Source organism: Ylistrum balloti, unplaced genomic scaffold (assembly GCF_031769215.1).
Source record: "Ylistrum balloti isolate Yb309-2 unplaced genomic scaffold, AGI_CSIRO_Ybal_v1 Utg369772, whole genome shotgun sequence".
NCBI classification, from domain to species: Eukaryota; Metazoa; Mollusca; class Bivalvia; order Pectinida; family Pectinidae; genus Ylistrum; species Ylistrum balloti.
The window spans coordinates 1403087-1413264 of record NW_026781965.1 but is presented as its reverse complement, the minus strand read 5'-3'; the positions used below and the strand labels follow the sequence as shown (position 1 = coordinate 1413264).

At 33.6% G+C, this 10178-nt stretch overlaps 2 protein-coding genes across 2 annotated transcripts; both read left to right on the top strand.

Annotated features, from left to right (window-relative positions):
• The first annotated feature begins 4042 nt into the window (after positions 1-4042).
• On the top strand, positions 4043-5813 carry LOC132543972 (major facilitator superfamily domain-containing protein 1-like). Its single transcript, XM_060207527.1, has 6 exons — positions 4043-4058; positions 4494-4600; positions 4862-4965; positions 5109-5164; positions 5254-5403; positions 5569-5813. The coding sequence occupies exons 1-6, from the start codon at positions 4043-4045 to the stop codon at positions 5811-5813; spliced, it is 678 nt and encodes a 225-aa protein (XP_060063510.1).
• Positions 5814-6005: 192 nt separating this feature from the next.
• Positions 6006-9585, top strand: LOC132543967 (major facilitator superfamily domain-containing protein 1-like). Its single transcript, XM_060207524.1, has 8 exons — positions 6006-6010; positions 6116-6209; positions 6764-6864; positions 7096-7204; positions 7967-8107; positions 8264-8403; positions 8983-9097; positions 9421-9585. The coding sequence occupies exons 1-8, from the start codon at positions 6006-6008 to the stop codon at positions 9583-9585; spliced, it is 870 nt and encodes a 289-aa protein (XP_060063507.1).
• The last annotated feature ends 593 nt before the right edge of the window (positions 9586-10178 follow it).

Genomic DNA, 10178 nt, shown 5'->3' with positions numbered 1-10178 from the left:
TATGGCTTGAATATTTGACACGGGCACCAAGCTCAATTAAAATGGAACCAACTCTGGAACTATGACTTTAACCCAGTGTTTGGCACCGAGCCAAACTGAAACGGAGCTCACTTCAGGAATAGAGTGATATTGGAGCTAATGTTTTACGCGAGAGTAATGAAATCAAACCAGGAAAACAAGTGATATTAACATTGTAATGTTTGACACTTGCATATACACACATACTTCGACTAACTACAAAAGTACTGTGATTACCTTGTGTGATATTGGGTATCGGATGATGTACTGATTCCAGGTACATACAGTTGTAAATCTATTATGACACATCAACCATTTTACTTCATAGCACGCTTCTATAATCCAGATGTACAGAAAAACCGATGTTGAACGACGATTGAAATATATAATATGTTGTGTGATTGTAAAACATGATGGATATTCCACACAGCAGCGGATGTCCAGTAAAGATCTGAATATAGATGTTTACAATTGCAAAATACCAATGACACACTCTTGGATTAGCACTCAAAAGCGTTTTGAATTTTTCATATGTGGGACATCCTATTTTTTGTTTATATTTCAATGATATTCTATTTCAGTTTAACCTGTGCGATAATGCATGTTATATTGTTTTAATCATAGCAAACTATTTGAATTGAATTTATATAACAAATATGAACTTTGTACAATATATTTTACTCTATATAGTACGGTCATGCTAAGTATGAAATGAGTTTCTTGAAGTGTGCGGGTGACTGTACCTATGTGGAATTGCTAAGTTCATGCAAGTTTCAACATACCACTATTTCTCACTTCTAATAGTTTAATACAATATTTCAATATCACCAACGTAATGACAATGCACGGAAATTCTCACAATAACAAAATACGTAGTATACCACATTATATATTCCTTACATCAGCCATATTTAGATAATATAACTGCCAGTACATAAAACTGCAACAAGCTATCAAACTTTTATATATTTCAGATAAAATTCTTTTAAAAATACGTTCCGGTAGATTGTAAACGTAGTGATGTTAGGAGCGTATGATACGTCCATGGTGATGTCGGTATTGTCACTCACTTTTAAGGTTTCAAACGTATTTGATATAACTGAACAATTGGTGAAGTATATCAAAACAGACTGTGTACGCACATTACTGTATGTGTTTATTGTTTTTACAAATAGTTGTATGCACAGTAATTTATTATAACAGTTCATATGTGTGTCATCATAGGTAGACAGATAAATATTTTATGTGTTGATTTTTTTACGCACAAGGGGCCATTCGACGAGCTATATCTGAAATGTAAGTTTTGATGTTGTTTCTATGAAAGTGTATGAGATCCAAATGCGAAATAGCTATTTCAGATAAAGTGATTTAAGATATGAATCAGTGGAAGGTTCTGAGTAACAGTATGTGTTATCATTGTCATGTGATTCTTGTCCAGCTGATAGGATCAAGAGGTGACCTTGTACTCTATGTAGTTATGTAATTTATCTGTGTATTACACCTTGCTATAGGAAGTATAATCTATTAATTGTTATCACGTGTTTTTTGTATTTGTGTGCATCTGTATCAGACCTAAACGCAAGGTAAGAATGTCGGCATAAAAATAAACAAAGACAACAAATATTGTTTGAATACTTACAGAGAACATCACAACGAGCTACATGGTCAACACATGCGTTCAAGTACTAGACTTGAAATATAATTTGATTTAAATAGCATTAAAGAAATATGACTGTGTTGAATAAAATGCATAAAGGACAGTTCGTAAGCTTCAATGTAAAGTTGCAACGTCACGATATTTTTGAAAAGTGCTAAAACATTAAGTACAGTTTGATAAAAAAATAATAATTGGTTTACTTATATGTAGATGAATGCATTTAGATTGTTTTTAATTGCTATTCTCACCTGCAAGGAGTGCAATCAAAGCTTCTCAAGACGTCCCTCAAATAAAAAGTGATAATCTATTGCAGCCGGATTCTTTGATAAGCATGTCACAATGTAATTATCAAAACTAATATTTCGATATTCAAAAGAATCATTGGTGCTTAGACAATGACATGAATCTAGGCTTATCTCTGTTAAAACTGATAAGCAATTTCTTCTCTTAAATGTGCCAACAAGTACTTGAGTGTTGCTATCTTATTGACGTCGGATATGTGTTTTCTTCATAATCTCACATTTATATAGGATTACTTATGCACAATAAGTAAAATAGTCATGATCATGTTAATGAACACTGCAATTTCATATTAGAGAAGATGCTCACAAAAAGGACTTTTAGAAGGTAACTAAACAATTCCATAAGCTTTATATATCTTACCAACCATGAAAATATCATATGTCTGATATATCGTAAAGATATACTATACAATTTCTAAGATTTCTAATTTCAAGATCTAAATGTATTGAATAAATTGGTAAATTATAAATAATAAATTGTGACTGATCCCATTAAGGATGACAATATTAAGTTAATTGAGATGACACCTCAAGGGAATAAGTGGGTCAGAAACAGATAAAAGAGGTTAAAGAGTCATTAATACCACCATGGCTCGATATATAAAGATATCAGAGCAAACATGTGATTACACTGGTGTTGCTTTACAGTTACCTTGTGCGACTGATAACATTGTTACTTTATTTAGAAAGTGCCTGTTATATTCAAACATGTTGACTTCTACAAAAAGCAAATCATGCACGGGTTTCACTACTTACACGATAGTAGAACGCATCTGATTTAATATCTGATAAACGGGTTCGAAAACACCTACACGCATACACCTTAAAACACTCACATGAATAGAAAGACAGTATTTTATGCAATACTATTTTCGTTGCATCAATGTTATTGCAATATCACAAAGTTATAGATTTAATACTTATTTAATATATAATGTTAATTTTGTTTCCTTTGATTCATAGTAGATCAGTACCTTATTTACATTACAACCGCTTATAGTTTCTTTTAACGACATAGGTATGCTCATACTTTTAAATGACCTGTATAAAGATATAACAAGGTCATGCACAACATGAAACACCACATACATCCCAGGACATCCATATCATACAAGGTATGTTTTATAAGAATTTCCTTCCTGATCAACAATACAAATATGTCTCTTCATGCTATGATAGCGATTGTTATGACATCCACAATTAGGTCATAATACCGGCCATCGGGAACTCAAAAAACACTATCAGGTATAGTATCTAACGTCCATGTGTAATCTACAATTCAATGGACTGTCGCCATTGTTTGTCGAATATTTAAAACATTACCGACACCAACGACGGTGTAGTGTCAACCATACACATGCACAGTTACCATATATTTATTATTGTCATTTTAATTTTTTTCATCAGAACGAAAATAACAATTAATTTTATATCCCTGATCTATGGTGTTTACACGTCGCAATTGATTCGATCTTCGAGGGCCTGTTCCTAATATCACGATTTTCTTGCAAAATTTTGACAACTGATAGATGAGTTCACAACACATAGTTTCCCGAGATGCAGATTGATGGAAATTACGGAGAGATTTATAAGTGATATGTCTGTTGCTCATTTGTTTGCCTGAAGTGGTATACTTTGTTTTCGTTTGAGAACTTGACTTAACTTACTTGGATTGACCAAGAATTTAACATGGCGGATGTCGTGGATAAAGTGGAAGATGCTTATTTTCAGGAACACCTGGTCTTGTTCTTCTTGTACTTTTTTCAGGAGTCCCCTCATAAATCTTTCTTTTGTTAATATTTTGCCTTAGTTTTATTGAATTTGAGGTTGGATTATGTTTCTATTCATGTGTTGGTTTTTTTTATATTTATCATTATTTTTTTTTTAATTTCTTTTTTTTGTTTTTGTTTTTGTTTTTTGTTTTTTTTTTTTTTTTTGAACCTCATCCAGTGTTGGAAATTGTTTCCATTAGCTGTTGCATCAACCACGGAAAAAGTTAATCGATAAAGATAAAACCAATCGTTGCATTTTTCCTGCATGTTTTCTTTCAGACCAGTTTTAAACTATGGATGTCACAGAATGTAAGTATCTGAATAGTTCTTGTGTTTCATACCCTACCTCTAAAGAAAAAACCTATGAACTTATAATTAACTTTTTTTCTATGTGAAAACTTCCGTGTGCGAATAATAAGTCCAACTTGTCCAGTTTAATTTTTTGGAAATTTCTTCTAAAGGTACGGTGCTCCAATTGATGCTTTTTGACTCCATGCCAAAGAATAACACATGTTTTGTTCCTGGTGTTAACACAATGTCTTTAATTTCCACCTTTATTATCATTTTAAACATTCAATTATCAAACCAGTTAGAATATTTGAAAACAAGTTTGATATCATTGACACGAAGGAAATTCGTGAATGATATCAGATGATATGTTTTTTGGCATGAAATATGAATAATATATAATATAAAATCTTATATGTTAGTAAAGTCAATAACTTTTGATTTGACCTACCGTAGGGAAAACACGATATTTGCTGCTTGTCTTCGCCTGTTTTCTTCCCTTTGGCTGCTACTTCAATATTGATGTCCTAGGTGCATTGCAGAAAGACCTACAAGGGGTTCACGTAAGTGAGATGATATGTAAAAGTTTATAAAAGTTGATATTATCCAATCCTTAGACCCAATCCTTAGACCCGTTAAAAGTTCTAAACATTATAATTGTTTCCCCAGATACATCAACATTTATAATTATTTACAAATAAAGATATTAATTAAATAACAATAATCGTCCATGATCACGAAAGATGTGGATTTGTTAAACCAAAACATACCACCATATTAATATATAATCGTCACACAATGAAATCCGGTTTTTTCCCCGACAGACTGAAAATTGTAGGAACCTGACGGCCAACATGACGTGCTGTCCTGACTGTCTAGGACTAGGACCAGATCGCTATAATCAGCTTTACGCTGCCTACTCGTGGATGTAAGTAATCCAGCGATATCTCCAAACAAAATATTTGTTTTTAATTCGATTGAATCTTAAGATACTGGTACACAGGTATTATGTGAAGTATTTTCTTATGACTGTATACCTTACAACGTAAATGCCATGTGGATTTTTTGTAGGAATGCAGTAAACGCTTTGCCTGGGGGATATTTCATCGACAAAATTGGAAACAGGGGTAAGAAAACTTTTTACTAATAACATATCAAAAAAAATCCATGATCAACATAATTTATGTCTTTAATAAAAACGAGCTTTTTCTTTTAGGTTCAGCCATCCTGACAACGACAGTAGCGTCTTTAGGAACACTTTTGTTCGCAGTGTCTACCATTGATTCGATCAGGTTCACATCAGCTATGTTTCCGATTATGTTCTGTGGGCGTTTACTCCTTGGGGCAGGAACAAGTCCTGCTCTCAGTACGTACAGAAGGTAGTTAGTGATGAGATGTTCTTCATAAGGTAAAATCCTTTGCTGATCTGAATAGCAGATAGAAATTCTAAAATATATCTTCTTTCGGTAGATTGAAAAAAGAGATTATTCTATCAATTAAATTAATGAACTTCAATCGTTTAAATTTTCAGTTGTTCAGAACAGAATTCTTGCTTCCTGGTTCCCAGACAACATATTGGTAGTCTTTAGCCTAATGGTAGTTGTTCTGCGCCTTGGTAATGTTTCCAATTTTTTCCTTACTGCCAACCTTGCCAACTGGATCGGCTTATCAACAACTCTATGGATAGGTATATTTATCTTTTTGTCCCTGAAATACACATTTACTGTATCTGGAGTAGTATTCACTATTTTCATGATGGTATTCAATATTGAATAAATGTAGCGAAAATTTGATGAATGTTGTATATTTACCAAAAAATTCGCTTAATCGGTATATAGGAGACAAAACATAGACAAAAATAATTTATTTTCTTGTAGATCACACAAGCTACTCATTGATTATACTCGGTAATATACTCAGAATTGGTGTCGTCAGGGAAGCAGAAGACGCTTACCATTCCGGCGCCCCATGTCGTACTCACCTTTACTATGTGAACATATTGTACTTGTTTGATATCGAGCATGATTTTATTGAAATGTCGGTATTTTCCATCTAGTTGCAGGTATATGCTGCTTAAGCATTGTTTGTGCGATATTCGTATCATTGTTGGATTACTATGGACAAACTCGGGTGAAAGTTGAAGTGAAAGTGGCCCAGAGGTCCAAATATGTTGTAAGTATATCTCACGTGTTAAACCATTAAAATTCTTCGGATGCGTGTTCATTTCTATTCGACATCTGAATTTTATTCAAGAATAGTATTAGAATGAAGATTTTGAAATTTTCTTCTACACTGACTCTAGAAATACTTCATCTGGCGTATATGTTGCTTATATTTTTGTTTTAGAAATGTGCACATTCGTAAGTGTTTAAAAGATTATTTAACAAGTTTTCAAGTTTTCAGCAGCAATCCAAATTCCTTGTTATATCAGTACGGATCGCATTATGCAAGCTACTGTGGAGTCTCTTTATTTCTAAAATTGAAAATAACTTAAATATGAATTCATATAAACAATAAAACAAAACTTTTCAAAATCAAAAGTTAATATTGAGCTTGCGCAGTTGTGCTTATTCTGATATTTTAGGTATATGGATTTCTTGTACTGGCTGCTTCATCTAAGCAATACGTTAAAATGAAAAAAAGTCAAACGCATCATGTATCAGTATCGAATTTAAACCAAACATATTTATACAACTGATAAAAACGACTTATTTTCATTGATTCAGACGTTCAGAGAAATCCGATTACTCCCTAAATCATTCTGGCTTCACTGCCTTGCCATCATGTCATTCTACGCGTGTTATCTACCTTTAATTGGAAACGGTAGGTGCGTACTATTTTGACATTGTTGGACTTTTTATTTAAAACTATGCTGCATAGTCAGTTAAATTATTTGACTTAAAGAGCTTGATAATAAATTGAGTGCCATAACACGAATGTTGTATAGCTTAACTCCATGACGGGAAATCATCGTGAAATGAAACGTATCTGTTAAACAATTCATGAAGGCTGTGTAAAATGAGTTATACCTGTTGTGTACTCGTTTTGTCGTTTCTAGTAAATATATACAAGACCGGTATGGTTACTCAAAAACAACGGCATCCTACTATAACGGGGCTGTGTATGATGTATCCGTTCTGATATCGCCATTGGCTGGGATCATCTTGGTAAGTGATTTCTATATTACCAGTATTAAAATAGTCTTGTGATGTCATTCACTGTTCTTTCAGTGATTTAACCTATATGTTGCCTGTAGATGTCTTATTAGAGGCTCTCTCATTGGACAGCCGCTTTTCAGACAGCCAAAGGTAACTTAGGATTATTGGGTCTTTCTGTTGTTTTGATATTAATAAAACAAACAATGTATAATTAATGTAATTCAAGTAGAGAAGCAAACAGTTTTGTTTCAAGACATCAGATTTAACTAAAGCTTAAGACGGTCAAAACAAAAATAATTGATGAATATGTTAACTCGAATTTATTTCAAGAACAGAAAGGAATGCATTCTGCCGCCTGATACAAGTTGCACCTAGAAAATCAATATACCAGTATTCAAAGATTGTTACAATATCCACAAGCTGAACATTTTCATTAATAGAAAGATATATTTCCAGTATTCATGTTGAGCCTTCAAGAGTCTGTGCTTGGAATTTAAAAAATAAAATCACAAAATACTTTCACTTTCTTAAAGATGATGGAACTTCATCATACGTTTCGGTTCATTAAATATCTACTGCACTTTGACAATCCCATGGAGAGGTTGTGAAGGAAACTTAATTGGAGGTCATATATATAGAATGTTGCTTTCTACGTAAGGTACATTCACAAACCCTTCATTATCATTCTAACATTCAGACAATGCTTGATTTTATAAACATTAAAAGATGCATGGAAAAGAAAACATATTGATGTATTAATGTTATTTATAGAGAAAGATGAACGTGACGGGGATCGTGATGTCGTGTTGTGCGGCGCTGACTATTCCAGTGTTTCCACTACTATCTTTCTGTCCACAGATACACCCACTTATATTAACAGTGTTTCTGGGAATCACATACACTGTTTTTGCAGTAAGTATATTATCTGTCTTCAAAGTGCCTTAATAAACTTATCAAATCTTATTTTTCACTTGATCACCCAGTCGAGATTATGAGTAAAAAATATGAACGCTACCCATATTATAATTAATAGATCAACACATCGTGTACTATTCCGTCTTTTTAAAGATTTGTCTGTGGCCGTCTGTGTCTGTGCTCGTGCCGGCGGACATATTTGGAACTGCTCAAGGAATTACCATTTTTACACAGGGATTGGGAGTGGGATTGACAAACCTGGGAATAGGAAAGATTCTTGGGACTACTGAAAGGTAATCATTGATAATAAAGACGACTTAATTCCCTAGCCAACTCTCTCATTAATAAATTTGCCAGTAACAATACAAAACTGCCAGAGTCGCAATTCTTGTCATCGTTAATGTTAAATGGCAATTATACCTGTCATACCATGACGGTTTTTCTAGGTTTAATCACCCTGTAAGTAGTCAATGTTATTTCAAGGCGGTGTCTTCTTTTAGAAGTTTGTGGTAACTTTACTCAACAACATACGGGAGGACCGTCGTATGACATCGTTCCTCTGACGTTGCGTAAACCAATGTTCTACCTACTGATTGCTATACTCGTTCATTCTTAAGGTTTTATATCGTGATAAATTTGTTTGTCATAAATAGAAAGTAGCGATTATTATAAGTACTGAAACGGTATTACTTCTATTGTACTGTAAAGACTTATTCGATAATTGTCCACAGTACATCGTTCTTAAAGCTTTATATCAGTAGGATGTACATTAAAAGGAAGGTCGTCATATATTACATCAAAAATGTTCAATCACTTCTTACTTTCTCAAGTTTTTCTTTTTGCTGACTTTCTCCTACCATCTATATATTCAGTCTAGACAAGGAAGAGCGACTAGCCAACTACAGTATCATGTTCTGGGTCCTGTTAAGTCTCTGTATCATGTCGGCAGTATGCAGCATTGTCGTCAATATACTCGATATGAAACAGGTAACCACTGAGTCATTACCGCTGACAATCCAGGAGCAGTGGGGAATGACTTTAATTTTGTGATTTTATTATGGTAGATATAATTTGTAATTTCCCTCAAACTGCTGGTTCTGTTACCCTTCCCCCTCCCCCATCTACGTACATATGTACATCAAGGAAAATAGAATTATCTCTCGTGCTAATGATTTAAAAGTATTACAATCAATCGACCGGGTTTTATGAAGGTATCAAAATGCCACCACGGATATTTAAGGTTTTTATTTAGATACAAAGAAGAAAACAAATGTATTATATTATAAGTCAACCATTTTTTTCCTTTTTAGGGTAATCTGCTAAACCCAGGACTCTCGCAATTCAGAAGCAAGAAGCTTATTCTCAGTGTAAACGAAAGGAGTTCCCTGATTCAACATTCAGCGTCCATTGACATTACTCCCAACGTGATCGGTCCTGTTTCCGAAATATCCCACGGTTACGAGTTGCCACCCTGACACATTATATTACACGTAAATCTGGTTCTCGACACACGAAAATGGACTCTGCATTCAAACTTACATCATACTCGTAATAACCCGTGTTATCGCAAGTTTATTCGATATTATTGTACTAATGTATCTTGATGTCAAACGTGTGCCAACCGACTTTTCGCAATTCATATATGTACATATATATACATAATTTTCAATGTAATACTGCTATCGGAACAAGCTTGATCTTTGAAAAGTTATAAACTCTATTTTAACTGTGTTCTACAATTCTATTTAAGAAACAAATCTGATGGGATATGAATTTTGAAAATCAATTTACATAAACAAAAACTTCTACTCTTTCTACCCTACACTTTTAATTTTATTTGTCAAGTAGTATAAAAAGAAGGAACACTGTAGCCTGTTTATTACACCAGCGACGGTTTACATTTCCAACAGACCAGCTGACTTCAGAATGTCAATCATTGTCCTGGTACTATTTCTGTGACATTTGACCTTTGACTGTAATGACACTCAGAACTCTATCACTGAGTACCTTTGACCTTTGTATACAAAATACATACACCTAAATGATTCTAGTATACCCCATTCCCACC

Excerpts from the sequence above, each read along its gene's own strand:
- LOC132543967 (XM_060207524.1), top strand. Across the intron at positions 7,205-7,966 it reads CATTGGCTGGGATCATCTTG|AGAAAGATGAACGTGACGGG; the intron begins GTAAGTGATTTC and ends TGTTATTTATAG. Across the intron at positions 9,098-9,420 it reads ATATACTCGATATGAAACAG|GGTAATCTGCTAAACCCAGG; the intron begins GTAACCACTGAG and ends TTTCCTTTTTAG.
- LOC132543972 (XM_060207527.1), top strand. Across the intron at positions 4,601-4,861 it reads AAGACCTACAAGGGGTTCAC|ACTGAAAATTGTAGGAACCT; the intron begins GTAAGTGAGATG and ends TTTCCCCGACAG. Across the intron at positions 4,966-5,108 it reads TACGCTGCCTACTCGTGGAT|GAATGCAGTAAACGCTTTGC; the intron begins GTAAGTAATCCA and ends GATTTTTTGTAG.